General features: G+C 32.9%; 1 protein-coding gene across 1 annotated transcript in view; it reads left to right on the top strand.

Moving 5' to 3' along the window:
- The first annotated feature begins 365 nt into the window (after nucleotides 1-365).
- The window catches only part of LOC114324750 (proton-coupled folate transporter), a 68,524-nt gene continuing 52,135 nt past the window's right edge, over nucleotides 366-16,754 (top strand). Inside the window, exons 1-2 of the mRNA XM_028272581.2 lie at nucleotides 366-522; nucleotides 13,563-13,820. Of these exons, the coding sequence (XP_028128382.2) occupies nucleotides 453-522; nucleotides 13,563-13,820 (328 nt within the window). The 5' untranslated portion in view covers nucleotides 366-452. The remainder of the gene's footprint in view (nucleotides 523-13,562; nucleotides 13,821-16,754) is intronic.

Below are 16,754 nucleotides of genomic sequence, written 5' to 3'. Positions count from 1 at the left end.
AAGCTATTAACTACAGGACTCAATCGGTCCATTTTTTTATAGTCAATCCGGTTGTAAATTTCGTGAACACCGACGCCGACTGTTTCAATACGAACCCGTTGGGAACCTCTATCATGGCAAAATCTATCACAGCCGTATTATTTATTTAAGGAAAATTTTTTGACTAACCAAAGGTAAACTGATAAAAATTTTAAAAATGTAATTGTCAATTTATAGATAAAGAAATTAAAAATCCACAAAAATGCGGAGGACCAAGAAAGTACCCAAGCTCTTCAAAATTAAAATTAATTTAATCTATGCAGGTATGTAGATTTTTTACTACTAATTTGACGCATATTTATTATTTACGTATATTAATCTGTGTCGGCACATATATAAGTAATAATCCCTTTCTTTCGTTTTAATATGTATTTCATAGTTAAACGGACAGTGATTTTCAAATAAGGACAACAATGGCGTGGTACAAATATTTTAGTGTGGAGGTACCTATGTGCCTTTTAATTTTTGCCATGGAGTTGAGCGGTAAGTATTTTATATATTTTATTTAAAAAATAACTTAAAAATAAAATCAGTGTTTAAGTCTTCTTCTTCCTGTTTAGAGGCAATTGAGGAGCTTGCGTTCAAAAGGGGCTATATCCATTTGGAAAAAATGTCCAGGAAACGAAAAAACTTCTTATCGGTTGGCCTTTGTACTTGGGGATAACAAGATAAGGTTTATTTGTAGTGTTTTAGGAAAGTAGTTTGATGCAATTTGATTTTTGTTTTTTGAGTTAACGTTTTTTGAAAAAAAACTGATTATTAATCTGGATATGGATAGTTTTGATTGCGAAATTTTAAAAATTCTCAAAAAGAACTAATTAAAACGCCAGAAAACACATTTTTATTATAAAATTGGAATACAAAAGTCAAAAGGAACCAAGAGAAACAAAAAATATTTATATGTGAAGAACAGCTTCTTCATCCAAACAGTCACATTCCTCACTCTCATCTACTTCTTTGTCAGTAGATTCCGTGTCTGTATTAGCGGAAACAAGTAAATCCTTATACCATTTTAGATCTGCTCGCAACATCCAATTTTCACCAAACAGCTCTTTCAGAAGCTTCGTAAGACTTGGTTTCTTCTTATCTGGTAATGAGTTTCTGGGCTCTATAATGTTTAGAACCAGGTTCCCATTGTCTTTTCCTTTTTTTAGCATCATCTGACGCGATTTATTTCCAGATGCAAACCGACAATATAGGTGTGTATTTACTTCAATCTTTTGTTGGTTTTGAATGTCTTTTGTGACAAAAATTCTTTTTGTTTCAGCAATGCCCTTTACCTTATTGTACACTTTATCTAGTTCCTTTATATTAAAAAGTTTCCAGTCGTTTCCTAAGAGTTTTACTTGACCACATTCTGAATAAAATTTGACGTACTCCTCTTTAGAAATTATATCGGTATTTTGCCTAAGCAACTCCTCCACTCTCCCAAAACAACGATCAGCAGCCATAAAACTATGTCCGCGGACTGGAAAAGTGATTGAAATTTCGGACTCATCTCTTGGAGACTTATTTTTAAGCCAAAACATAAGTGCATGTAGGGCCGCCGAGAGAGATGAGCGGGCCCCGGTAAAAAGTTAAGGGCGGGTCCCCGGCAAAAAGTGAGGGCGGGCTTACGGCTAAAAGTGAAGAGCGAGAAAAATTGTTTAGTTTTTATAGAAATAAAATTATTAATGATAGGGAAAATATTTATAATACAGGTGCTTTTTGAATATTCGGATTGGCAAAAATGTCTCTAATTTTCGAAAAATCGCATGATTTTACTAAATCATTCTCAATTCACAAACTTGATAGGCAGCTAACCGATCTTGTTTCATTGTAGCTATCATTACCTAATAGCATTTTTATGCGAAAAAGAAAATTAAAGGATCTTTCGGCTTCTGTGACTGTCACCGGTAATGTGCAAAATATTCTTAACGCAATAACGATTCAAATTTGAGATGTTTAATATTATTAAGCAAATCTATTGGAGAAAGTTAAGATTCACCAATATTATCCTTGTATATGGCTCTCAAATGAAAAATTTAATCTATCAATTCTTCACTGATGTCTTCTTTATAAAACTCACGCAATACATACAGAGAGAGTCTGTAAAGTGGAATAAATTCAATATCTCAAATACTAATTGTTTTTTTGGAAAATGCTCAGACCCGTCGATTAGTATTTCAAATTGTCCTTTTTGACATTCAATAATAATGTATACGGAGTGTCCCAATTTAGAGATATGACGTCATCGTCGATTTTCTTAAATGGCAACACTGTCATTTTGATAGCTAATTTGATAGGGTTTGTAAAGTTATATATAACTGCAAAATATCAAATTTTTATTCTCTACCATTTACAAGATAATAGAAAATAACAAAGTTATATCTGTAATTTGGAATATATTCAATAATTAAAATACTAACTGTTTTTTTTGAAAAATGCTCAGACCCGTCGATTAGTATATCAAATTGTCATTTTTGACATATAATAATAATGTATACAGGGTGTCCCAATTTAGAGATATGACGTCATCGTTGATTTTCTTAAATGGCAACACTATCATTTTGATAGCTATTTTGATAGCGTGTGTAAAGTTATACACATCTGAAAAATTTCAAAATTTTATTCCCTACCATTTACAAGATAATAAAAAATAACAAAGTTGTGAAGAACAAGAAGTAATCAAATAATAATTGAATTTATTTATTTCAATTAAGCAAATGCTCATAACGTTGCCCATTGACAATTTGACAATAATTGAGGGCAACATTATGAGTTTTTGCTTAATTTATTGAAATAATTAAATTCAATTATTAGTTGATTACTTCTTTTTCATAACTTTGTTATTTTTTATTATCATCTAAATGGTAGAGAATACAAATTTGAAATTTTGCAGTTGTGTATAACTTTACACACCCTATCAAAATAGCTATCAAAATGACAGTGTTGCCATTTAAGAAAATCAACGATGACGTCATATCTCTAAATTGGGACACCATGTATACATTATTATTATATGTCAAAAAGGACAATTTGATATGCTAATCGACGGGTCTGAGCATTTTTCAAAAAAACAGTTAGTATTTTAATTATTGAATATATTCCAAATTACAGATATAACTTTGTTATTTTCTATTATCTTGTAAATGGTAGAGAATAAAAATTTGATATTTTGCAGTTATGTATAACTTTACAAACCATATCAAATTAGCTATCAAAATGACAGTGTTGCCATTTAAGAAAATCGACGATGACGTCATATCTCTAAATTGGGACACCCTGTATACATTATTATTGAATGTCAAAAAGGACAATTTGAAATACTAATCGACTGGTCTGAGCATTTTCCAAAAAAACAATTAGTATTTGAGATATTGAATTTATTCCACTTTACAGACTCTCTCTGTATATCAATTTTTTTCTTAATATTGTCGTCATCTTTATCTCGGAATATCCATAATATATTAAATAGCGAATGAAGTTTATTTTCCGCATTAAATCTTCTGGTTAAATTGCTTATTATATGAAAATAATAAAAAATATTTCCCAGCGAAATATTGCGTCGGGCTCAAAATTTTCAGTATCATCATTACTAGGCCCAAGCGAATCATTAAAAAATCTCACAGGCTTTTTGCGCCGTTTTTCTTTATTTGATCTAAATTCTGGATTTATTCCATAATCTCCGGTAACTAATTTAGATTCTTCAACATAGATTTTTCGGATTTTTTGTAAATATTCTAGAAGCCTTGATGTATTTTTAATCTCCATATCCATACCATAGTTTTATCTGACTGCACTGTAGTATTTGACTCCTGTGATTTAGTGCTGTTAAAATGTTAAACAAAATCGATTAAAGGTCATAATATTAAATATAGCCGAGTTTTATCTGATTAAACGCATTATGGAGATAAATTGAAGAGCAAAAGAACGTGAAAAATTACGTCTTTGGTACGGTCCACGCCGGGCCCCTTACATCGCCGGGCCCCGGTAAAATGTACCGGCTGTACCGCCCTCTCGGCGGCCCTGAGTGCATGAACGATGTAGGAATCTTTTTTTTTGACCTGTACACCCATCACAGAATAGTGGAATTTTCTTAATTCCATCGTAGTCAATAGAATCTAGATGGTGAAGAAGCGCTGAAGCAACTTCTGTTGAGCCACGTCCAGCATAATCTTCAGTCCACATGTAGAAAGTTGGATTACGCGAAGACAGCGCGACACAACAAAAAGCGTAGAGACTTATCTGATGCGAGTAAATGGCATCGCCAATAGCCGTCCGAGGTAAAGGCTGTACCTGTTGAAGGTCAAAGCAGAAACTTAAACTATTTTCTGGAGTTTCTTTGGCTAACTCATAAAAGGCAGCAGCACGTTTTTTATGTACGCGGTATTCCACTAGCAGCTGATTTCTAATTTCAGCTTTTGGCTCAAATTTTGTACTGTTGTTTTAGTCGCGTACATTTACTACACACATCCGAAGCGGGCGATGAAAATCCAATGTTCAAATCGTGTATAAAAACCTTTCGGAACATAAAATATGACACCCGATTTTGTGGGTATTCCTTATTAAAAATTCTCCATAACTTGGCAACTGACAGACTTGCAGATAAGTATATTCCCTTTGACTTTTTCCTATTATAATGACTTTCGCGCCCTTTTAGTCTCTTGAGAAAATGTCGAACGCATTCTTTTTTATCTTCACTTTTTTTTAGATTTATGATCACTGCCCCTATTTTCCTTCGGAACACCACCTGCAAGGAGAACTTTCGCAACAGTATTAACTCTTTTTTTGGAGATACTCAGTGCAGCAAGAAAAAACTTTTGACACACCCGCGTTGCTTTGTTGTCGCGCTTAATAAAATACGAGACACTAAGATTTTTCAAGGGGATGGCATTCACGTCAGCCGATCTATGACGAGCAATAGGAGCGACGGATAACATATGGCACAGTTTAACGTCTTGGTTAGTTTTGATCGAATCTGCATAAAATTTCTGCCTTAGGGTTTGGATGTGCCGTTTTCTAACTGTAGCACACTGAAATGATTTCCCATTATGTTGGCAACGCCTTTCGAATCGAAGCAGTGTTGGATCGGGATCACCATACCTGTAAAATTCAAAGAAACTAGCGTAAAAAAGATTATATTTATATCAAACGACACTAACATAGCCAGTGGGACCACCCCCCAAACCCCGTAACCCTTAGTCTCCCCACGGTACTTTTAAGTACCACCAAATTCTGGTACCCTAAAATCCCAAGCATTGAAAGAGATCGACTTTTAGAATTTTCTGTTAAATATATGTTTTAATACACGTACATTATACTCTATACAAAAATAATTATTGCAAAATAAATAACACAAATACTTTATTTTTAACTGGTACTTATAAGTACCGTCGGTTTATTCAACGACTCAATTACAAATTACAAACAAAATTAAATTACAAGCTATCGTTATGGTATTCCACAAAACAATTATTTTTCTCATTACTACATAAAAAAACTGGTACATTTATTTTTTGAAGTCCATTTATTCTTTGCCATGACTGCGACAACTGTAAATAAAATACGATCGTTGTTAGTTTTCCCGACGGATCGGTCCAAAATACAGTTATATAAATAAAAACAATCCAATTTCATTTTAAATACACAATAAGTTTTGCAGGTACTCGAAAGGATCATCCGCAATAAATAACGTTTTTAGCTTATTGTAAAAATTTATGACCAATAAAATAAGGCGGACTTAAAAGTACCGTCTGGAAGTAACTGTCAAAAAATATCTGAATATCGTGGGAGACTAAGGGTTAAAAGCAAGCAAGCAATGGAAAAACGAATGTGTAAAAATAAAATTATTATTTACATAAAAGCAATGTAACCAGTAACTAAATCGTATAATCTAATTTAAATTATTACATACCTTGATGACTGTTTAGCCTGGCGTTTTGTCACATTTTTATGCGGCGTCTAGAACCTTTATTTCCCTGCTCTACAGTGATCATTTCTTCATCCATATTGCACGTGGATCGTCGTCAATCGTCAATATTTCCGGAAGCAAACCAGCACTACTCCCACAAGAGTTGGCGAATAACTGATCGTCACTGACGTCACTCAACGAACGCCTTCAACCCCTACCACTCTTTAGTTAACGGTCAACGCGAGGCGGTCGCGAGTTCGCCAAGTGTATCGTTACAGTATTGTCAGATGCACCACTATTTTGCCGTATTTCTGAATATAACGAATTATTGGAGATAGCCACTTTTGATGCAAAATGCCGACTTTTTATGCGATTTTAAAATATAAATAGCTCGTTTTGAATGCTAATGAACGTGTCAGTTGATAGATCTTGTAAAACTTAGCCGAAAATCACAAAAAAGCATAATTTGGAAAAAATGGATATAGCCTCTTTTGAACGCAAGCTCCTCAATTCTGCTTGCTCGTTGGCGGATTGAAAGGTTGTCACTACACATTTTGCGCGGTCGGCCGATACTTCTACCAATTGGTGATTTATCTCTTGCTACAGTCGAACCCGCTTATTAGAGTACCGGTTATAGGAATATTCCAGTTTAAGGAATAGAAATTTGAGGTACCGAAACGTTTCTATTTACTCCTTAATAAATTAATTCGCTTATAGGAATACGTTTTAATTAATTAATATCGCTTAATCGAATATCATTCAAGTGGAGGAACAGCTTTTTATTCATATTTTCCAAAAAAATTTAAATTATGTCTGGGTTATTATATTTTTCAGATAATAAATACTTTACTACGCACCAGTTTGACCCTTTTACGAAATACAACAGGCCATAAAATACCTACTTTTACTTGTCTCACAAAACTTATAAAAATTTCTATTGCGACCTACCTCGTTGCAGTTATAAATTTTATTGGTTAATGGTTTATTGACTTCGACAATACAATGACAGACAAGAATAGAAATGTTTTCTTTTTTATTAATAACCGCCCTGTCCGTAAACCCGGCATGAGTTTGAATATTTTAACAATCCCTTTTTTGCCTGCCAATGTGCCAATTCATCAAAACACAGAATTCGACAAAATAAAGGACTTTTGACGATAATTTATCGTCGAATACTGAAGATTTAGAACAAAACAATGAAACTACCCAACTCAATATTAAAGCGAAAGTTGAGGCAAACGATGAAGATGTTTTCGATTTTGTGGATATTTCATCCAATTTGGCAAGTCCTGACCGTTTGTAATATTATAAGAAGATTTCTGGAGGGTCAATTCCATGTAATTTTTTCTAATTTGTATAACTTAAAGATTTAAAAAAAAAATGAGAAGTAATTTTGGCGTATGCATTTTAAATAAGATAATATATACATTTTTATATTTATATTGCACACATTTCATGCTTATTAATGGATTTATGCACAGAAAATGTAATTTGGTTTTTTAATAAAATAAGTTACACTGCTGTATCATTGACATAAAAGGACCTAAAACCTTATAAATATAATGTAAATGTAGGTACATACATAGTATGTACTATTATTATGTAGGTCTATTCAGTAGGTACACTTATTTCTACCAGCTATAAATGATCGGGTATTAGAATATCCCGGTTATAAGAATATTTTTGCTTGGCACGAAGGCTATTCCAATAAGCGGGTTCGACTGTATTTTAACCACACGTATCTAATCCATTCTGCTTATGTGGTTATTCCATTCTTTTTTCTATTTAGTGTCCATTATACACTATACGTTACATTTTCTTCTAATGTCTTCACCCCTCTTTCGATCTCTCAGAGTAATTCCTGTAATTATTCTCAGTACTCTTATCTCTGTCGTTTCCAGTATGTAGTGTTGTGGCTGTTACGGGTCTTGTTTTTAATGCATATATCATTATTGGCCTTAAACTGGTTTTATAAATTCCTGACTTCGTCTCATTGTTTATATGTCGGTTTCGCCATATAGTGTTATTAAGACATGCTACCAGTCTATTTGCTTTTTGTACTTGATTTCTCAGTCCAGGTCTCCGTAGCAGACAATATAATTCCAAGGTGTTTTAATTCCATTAATTGTTCTATACTGATACCATCAATTTATATTTTTTACCTGATTGGTTTTTTAGTGATTACTATTGTTTTAGTTTTCTGAGATAAAATTGTCATGTTGAGGTCAGTATTTAAATCTGATGAAGATATTAGTCAATGTAAGTGAAACATGAAGTTTTTTGCCAGAAATGTTGGCGTGTAAATATTGTGTGTTTGCGTGAGTATTATAAATTCTTTCTTTTAATAGCCTAATTATCTTTTAACCTAACTGTGATATAGTTTTAAATCAGTATTTACCATCTTTTTATCCTTATAACCGATTTTCAGCATTTAATATCATTAACAAATATCTCCCAAATTAATACAATTGACCTTGGTCTGAATGCTAAATAATTTATATTATACTCTTGATTTTTTGTTCTCAATATTTTGTCACAATTGGGCATCTGGGAAACTATTTTTTCTTCATTATTAATTTATACATCTGCATTATCCATTCATAAATTATATGAGGACACATCAGAGAACCTTAAATTTGTTATGTATTGTTTTGATATAAGAATCAGTGTCTTTCTCGGTACGGCTTTGTACAAGTATTCTAGATAGCTACCACAACCAATTTTTGATCGATTATCATCATACAGTCTTATTAACATCCACTGTGGAACATATGTCTCCTTTTACGATTTTCCCATTATATTGTGCTGTTGCAACCCAATTCGTCAAGATTTTCTTGCTGTCATATGGCAAGCGGGTGGATGATTTGCTTTGATTTGTCACTCTCTTTGCGGCCTGAGGTCAAATGGACGGGGATAAGTGACAATTAAAAACAACGATATATATTGAAACAAGCATAGATTACCCATCAAAATCTTGAAACTGAATGTTGAAACTTTAATTTAGGTACAGGAGAGGTATAAGTAACAAAATAATAGGGGTAATTAAGAATACTTACAACAACAATGCGAATTATATCAGCCAAAACAGACCATCAAAACCATTTACTACGAACGAGGGACTAAGAAAAGAAGGAGGATTAAGTCCAACACTGTTCATAATTTACATGGATGAGATAATAACAAATTTAAAGTAAAAGTGAAAAAAATGCATGTGGGTTATAGAAATTTAAGAATAGTAGACATTTCAGAAGGAGCAATCGCCGATGACGTCATCACATTGGCCGAAAATGAGAAACAACTACAAAGAAATATAGAAATATGGAATGAAACACTAAAAAAAATATGGAATGACAATAAAAATAAAACAAAATTTATGGTCATGTCATAGGGGAAAGGAAGAAGAAAAGATAAACCTAAAAGTAGAACAAGTAAATATACAACAAGCACGAACATTCCAATACTTAGGAGTAGAATTAGAAGACAATGGGAGACAGGAAACAGAAATTAATAATAGAATTCAAAAAACCATAAAACTATACCATGCAATGAGCAATAAATTCATAAATAAAAAAGAAATAACATGAAAAACAAAAATTAATGTGTTCAAGTCAATATATAGACCCGTATTATTAACCTTTGGTTGCGAGTCATGAGTACTAAGAGAATGACAAAAGAGGCAGTAGAAATAAAATACCTTAGACGAGTTCGAGGAGTTAACAAAAGAGATAGACTACGGAACATTCAAATAAGAGAAGATTTGGAAATAGAGTCAAGTCAACGTTAGAATTTATAGCGAGAAGACAACTCAGTTGGTGGGGTCATCTTCAGAGAATGGATTAGACAAAACCGGTGAAAGAAATTTGGCAGGCAAAAACGCAAAGAAGAAAGAAGAAAGGTAGACCACGACAAATATGGGATAGAACACTAGGAAAAATATTCGAGAAAAGGGGAACAACGTTGATAGAAGCAAGGACGCTGGCGAGAAATAAAAAGGAATGGGTCAAATTTATACATGATATAAATGTAGAGCAATTATTAGTTAAATAATTTAAGATTAAGTTGTTTTTGTATTGTATTATAATGTAACATAATGTAATGTATTGTCGTTGTACACCATTATGTGGTAAAAATGTGTTTTTAAAAATATATATACAGTGCTCTGGAATAAGTGGTACCCCCCCCCCTTATTAACTTATTTATTTTTAGCACATAAGCAAAACGCTCGGACGCGGACGGGTCGATTTCTAAATAATAATAGTATATTATAGCATCAATGTTTCGAACTTTACGCGATCCCTCTTCCGGTGACAGGCATAACTTTGATTTTTTTATATAGGAAGTAGATCATGTAACACCTCATTTAAAAGATTTTTAACACTGATTACAAAAATGTATAACACTTTAATTATGTTTGAGAGCGTAGGGGCAAACTTTTGGTCGAATTCTTTCTAAATGCAATCGGCATGAGCGGCCGTAGCGTAACGGCATAATCGCTGGCCTCATACGCCAGTGCACGTGGGTTCGAGCCCTGCCAAAGACAAACAATTTTTCATTTCCAAAAATGATACGAGCCGTCTCACCGTGCCTCGGAGAGCACGTTAAGCCGTCGGTCCCTCTGGGCTAGTGTACATCGACACTAGTTACTTGAAACAGGGTTAAAGATGTAAATGGCGCCGGAACAATCCGAAAGCATCTCCCCGGCAAAAATGCCATAAGATATTATTATTATTATAAATGCAATCATTTTTTTCGAATCCTGAAAAAACTAAAAATATTTTTGAAAAATGTAAAAGTATAATGAAATATTACAGTATTCTCGATGGTCGAAAGTCCCTGAGAACTCCTATAATGTTTATTATAATAAGTCACAGTGGTGAAAAAAAAAAGAAAATTTAGTCTAATTTTTAATTTTAAATATATCATTTAAAAGAAACTTTCCGCTTATTCTAATAGCCACTTTACACGATGCAAGTAATTGCGCAATTAATTGCACAATTTCTTGCTCAACAACTTGTGCAATAAGTTGCAACTAACTTTCTGCAATAAAGTGATTGAAATGTTTGCGATGACATGAAATATAGTCCTGTCGCCAGGGGGGGTACAACGGCCTCGTTAATTCAGATGGACTTACCCAAGTTTTTTTTATGTATTTTGACCCGTAGAACACGAATTTTTTGGGTAACAGTTGATCCGGATGTCGATAAGATTGTTATAGACCAAGAACTTGAGGAATCAAATAACAGCGATTTTTGGCAAAACAAAACAATATTTTGTATTTTTTGGGTCATTTTAAGCAAAAAATATTTCTACAAGTTTTTTAGTAGGATGCACAGTTTTCGAGATAAACGCGGTTGAACTTTCAAAAAATCGAAAAGCTGCAATTTTTAAACCCGAATAACTTTTGATTAAAAAATAAAATAGCAATTCTGCTTAGCGCCTTTGAAAGTTCAAGTCAAATTATGTCGGTTTTGATTATTTGCATTGCTAAAAATTTATTGTGTTATTGTTAAACAAAGCTACAAACAACTAGTGCGTGAGTGATGTTTCTATGATTTCTCATTTAAAATCGAACGAGTAGGTAGAATAGGTACTAGTGCAATCAAGTCTATTTCTACGTTACATGCGTTAAAACGCATGTAAAAGCACGGGAAACCCTACGTGTTTATAGCTTTGTTAAACAATAAAAAAACAAATTTTTACCAATGCAAATAATCAAAACCGATATAATTTGACTTAAACTTTCAAATGCGGTAAGCAGACTTGCTATTTTATTTTTTAATCAAAAGTTATTCGGGTTCAAAAATTGCAATTTTTCGATTTTTTTAAAGTTCAACCGCGTTTATCTCAAAAACTGTGCATCCTACGAAAAAACTTGTAGAAATATTTTTTACTTAAAATGGCCCAAAAAATACAAAATATTGTTTTGTTTTGCCAAAAATCGCTGTTATTTGATTCCTCAAGTTCTTGGTCTATAACAATCTTATCGACATCCGGATCAACTGTTACCCAAAAAATTCGTGTTCTACGGGGCAAAATACATAAAAAAAACTTGAGTAAGTCCATCTGAATTAACGAGGCCGTTGTACCCCCCCTGGCGACAGGACTAATAGAAACTTTGACAAAATAGCATAAATTTTAGGTTATGTTGTTTTTATAAATTGTAAATTTTTGAGTAGAGTTATCAGATATTAGATTAAAAATCAATTAATACCTAATGCAAGTATACATATAATACATTATTCGTTTACAAAAGAAAACAAGTTGTAAGAAATACAAATAGAAAATAATTTTTTAATCCCTATGTTACATAATTACTATGTTTATGTTGCATAATTAAAGTTATCCACCAGAATAATGTTATCCGTGAAATTGGTAAAAAGTTCCTCTAGATTTGTTAAAAAATTGTTTAGTTTGAAATTTAGGTTAACAGACTGTGGAATGTAGTATAAACAAACTGTGTAGCCTTAAAAGTTACTAAAAATATAACCAAATTGCAGAAAAAATTGCATGAAAAATAGGACATGTTGTATTTAGCTGCAACTTCTTGCAACAAAAAGTTGCTGCAAGAAGGTGCAGCTTTTCTGTGCAAGTTTTGTATGACACGATGCAATTTATATTTCTGCAAGAAATTGTGCAATTAATTGCGCAATTAGATGCATCGTGTAAAGTGGCTATAAGGGACTGTCAGCCCTCTATAATAATCTAATCTTTCATTCTACGTATAAATTTTTAAAAAATACTAATTAGTGTTCTCAAGATTTGAAAATCATGAATGCGTTTAAAAAGAGTTCGACCGAAATTTTGCGCCTACACTTTTAAAAGGGATTAAAGTGTTATACATTTTTGTAATGAGTATTTCAGAAGCTTTTAAATGATGTGTCAAATGATGTACTTTCTTATTTAAAAAAATCAAAGTTATGCCTGTCAACATTGATGCTATAATATACTATGATTTTTTTAAAAATCGACCTGGCCGAGCGTTTTGCTCATGTGCTAAAAATAAATAAGTTAATAAGGGGGTAACACTCATTCCAGCGCACTGTATATATATATATGTATAATATACAGTGGAACCCCGATAAGTAAGCCTCCGATAACTCGGAATTCTGGCTAACCCACACCGATTTTCATCAGACAAAACAAACATTTTTTCACTTTGACTGAGTTTTTTTACCAAGAAATAAACAATATTGTATTCAACTGTACATAATTTAGATGTACTGTGCATATGTATTTCATGTTTTGCAATTATAATGGATTTTATCTGTAAGTATATCGTATTTTATTAGTTTTTTCCCATATTCCATGGCTAACCTGGATTTTCGATAACCCGAATCGGCCACGGTCCCCATTAATCCGACTTATCGAGGTTTCACTGTACTTGGCAACTTCAAAATGAATAGTTAACATATGAATTTTCAACTTTTCGAAAACTGTCAACTTTTGATAACATAAAAAATATTTTCTGGGCCAAATAAAGGTACATTTTTGAACAGGGATCCCAAAAACAAACCATATCAGAAATGTTCTTATACAAGAGCTGCCTTACAGGGCTCACATAAACTATAATATTTATAATTTTAAATTTTAAACTTTTCGTTACCAAATTGTAAAAAAAAGTTTTTTTTAGGCTCTGTTTCTACGAATTTGATGATGTATAGGACATGCTACACTATACTAGATTATCCAGAGGCAGATTGTGCCCAATTAGGAAATTATGTTAATAACGTTACTATAGATCTCGAGCCAAAAGTGCAGCCAACTATTAATTATATTAATATGGTCCAAAATATAATTCATAACACATTTCCCATATTAGTTTGCATGTTTATTGGGACGTGGTCAGATAAGTTTGGAAGGAAACCTTTCATGCTAGTAAGCATGATAAGTAAGTATATATTTTTAATACAATGTAGACCTCTTGATCTACACATAACGAGCAACAGTATTACCTTTTACAGAAGTTAGACCAATATGGCTCTCAGTGATGAGCGCGCTAATAACTCGCTAAATAACGCATAATATGAAAAACATATTAAGTTTTTTTAAAATTTTTTTATTTACTAAACACCAATAATATTCTTAAGAACATTACAATCTGATCAAATAATGTGATCAATGTGCAAATTTTTTCTAACCTAAATTACTACTAAAAATTTGAGACTAAGGGCAAACTCAATAGTACCCCTTAGGTTCTGTTAATTTATTGCACAAATGTTAACTTGTACCATCACTTAAACCGTGCACTATTTTTCACTTAACTAACTCGAAGGGTTTCTTCCTCTTGAGTCTTCTAGCTAGATCCGTGTTGTCGAGGAGCTGGATTGCGTCAACATTGACGTGTTAAAGAAGTCGTTGTTCGTGACTCTTGGCAAATTTTTCTATGGTCTTGTTAACAGTATCCATGTCTAGGTCCCTATGGAGGTCACTGTTCCTATAGTACCATGGAGCGTTTAAAATTATCCTTAGCACTTTGTTTTGGAATCGTTGAATGACGTTTAAATTAGTATTACTAGCGCAGCCCCATAGCTGGATGCCATATGTCCATATAGGTTTTAGGTATCATCTGTTTATACAAAAGTATTTTTTTGTAGATCGAGTGAGTGGATTGTCTTACCAATAGCCAATACATTTTTTTATACTTAATGTTAAGCTGTTCTCGTTTCTTTTTAACATGGATACTCCAGCGTAGCCTAGCGTCTAATGTTATACCCAAATATTTTGAAGTATCGGCATATATGGTATCTGAGTATTATTTACGTTAACAGGAATGTATTGTTTTTTTTGTTTGTAAAATTTATATGCACTGACTTCATTTCATTTAATTTAATTAGTCAGCGGTTAGTCCATTTGTTAAGTCTGTTAACAGAGATTTGTAGTTTTCTTGCTGCTTCTTCATGGTCTTCACCTACGGCTAAGACGGCAGTGTCATCAGCAAAGGTAGCTATTGTATTATGATCTACTTCAGGGATGTCACTAGTGTATAATTGGTATATCAACGGTCCTATCATACTACCTTGTGGTACACATGCATTGACTTCTTTTAGTGCCGAGTAGGCTTCTTCTTGCTTAACCCTAAAAACTGTCTCTGATATATAAGATTCCAAGAATTCTGTGTATTGTCTTGGTACAATCCTGCTTAATTTGTATTTAAGTCCGTCGTGCCATACCTTATCAAAAGCTTGCGCCACGTCGAGGAAGACAGCGGAGCAAACTTTCTTTCCTTCCAGGTAGCTCTCTATTATATTCGTTATTCTATGGACTTGGTCGATAGTTAAATAACTTTTTCGCAACCCAAACTTGTGTGAAGGAATTAGAGCCTTAGCGTCTATGAGAGGTTTGAACCTTTTCAGCAAAAGCTTCTCGTACAGCTTCGAAATTACGGGTAGTAATGAAATCGGCCTGTACGATGATACTGTATTTAGTTGTTTTCCAGGTTTAAGGATCATTATGACCTCAGCCACTTTCCATTTCTTGGAAATATATCTTAATCTAAACGAGGCATTTATAAGATATGTCAGTTTTACTATGGCTTTTCTAGGAAGTCGTTTTAAGATTTCCCCAGTAACTAAGTCAAACCCAGGTGCTTTTTTGGGATAATAAGTTGTGGGATAAAAAGGGATAAAACTGGTATTAGTGGGATATTAAGTGATAGAAACGTACAAATTTACTTTATATTAATTGTTTTCCATCTTTAGCTGTCACTGTTACAGTGTTAGTTACCAAACTCCTCTGATATATCCAAAGGTGGAAAATAATCAACATAATGTAATTTTATTCGTTTCTATCTCTAAATTTCCCACTTCTACTAGGTTCATTCCTTTTTATCTCACAACTTAATATAGATTCCGTCTTTTACATTATATAGTCGGTTATTGGCGCACTCATCATTGTGTTGATGTAGACATATACATTTATTATAGCTGTAGGTATGAAAGACTTGCAAGCACTAATAAAAGATGAAAAAATTGAAGTTTATAAATAGGGAAATAAATAAATGTAAATAAAAAAAGTAATTACAGTCACGTACTATGTAATTCTACTTTGTCTCTTTAAGTAACAGTTTTTACCTTTTTTTTGTAACTTGGCTGTAGGTTATTGATTATGTACTTTAGAAAGGAAGTACAACGTCAACGGGGTTTTATTGTTTCATATGGTCAGTGGACCTCTAAACATAAAAAACTACTACCATTTAAAGGTGTGCGTTTTTGAGAAAGGGTGAGTTAGTCCCTAGGGACAGAGTTCTATCCACTTTTGGTACAAACCCGTCTACAGAAAAATTGTTTCAGATTAAATTTACTATTAGTATTAAATTTACTTTTTTTTCTGCTATTAGTAAGTAGTGATCACTTCCTACATCTGCTGATATTTTATTTCGTACATCTAGAAGGCTACTTCTCCATTCTTTATGAAACAAAATGTGATATATTTGATTTTGCGTTTTATTATCTGGTGATATCCAGGTTATTTTGTGGCAGTCTTTGTGTGGAAAAATCATTCCTCCAATGACAAGATTGTTTTCTAGGCTACGTTCTACGAGTTTCTCTCCATTGTTGTTTCTATTTCCTAGTTCATATGTTCCCATGCATGTTTCTACTCCCTTGTTGTCTTTGCCAACTTTCGCATTCACATCTCCCATGGCTACTAGTATATCTCCTTTGTTCACCCTTCCAAAAGTATCTGTTAATTGTTGGTAGACATTTTCTTTCTCATCTTCTGTGCTTACCTCTTTAGGTGCGTAACATTGAATAATGGTTATTTTCCTTATTTGAGAATTGAGTTGTGCTACTATTAGCCTGTCTGATATACGATGCCATTTTAT

The sequence above is a fragment of the Diabrotica virgifera genome, chromosome 1, assembly GCF_917563875.1.
Source record: "Diabrotica virgifera virgifera chromosome 1, PGI_DIABVI_V3a".
In the NCBI taxonomy this organism is placed as follows: domain Eukaryota; kingdom Metazoa; phylum Arthropoda; class Insecta; order Coleoptera; family Chrysomelidae; genus Diabrotica; species Diabrotica virgifera.
This window is presented reverse-complemented; position numbering and strand designations above follow the sequence as displayed.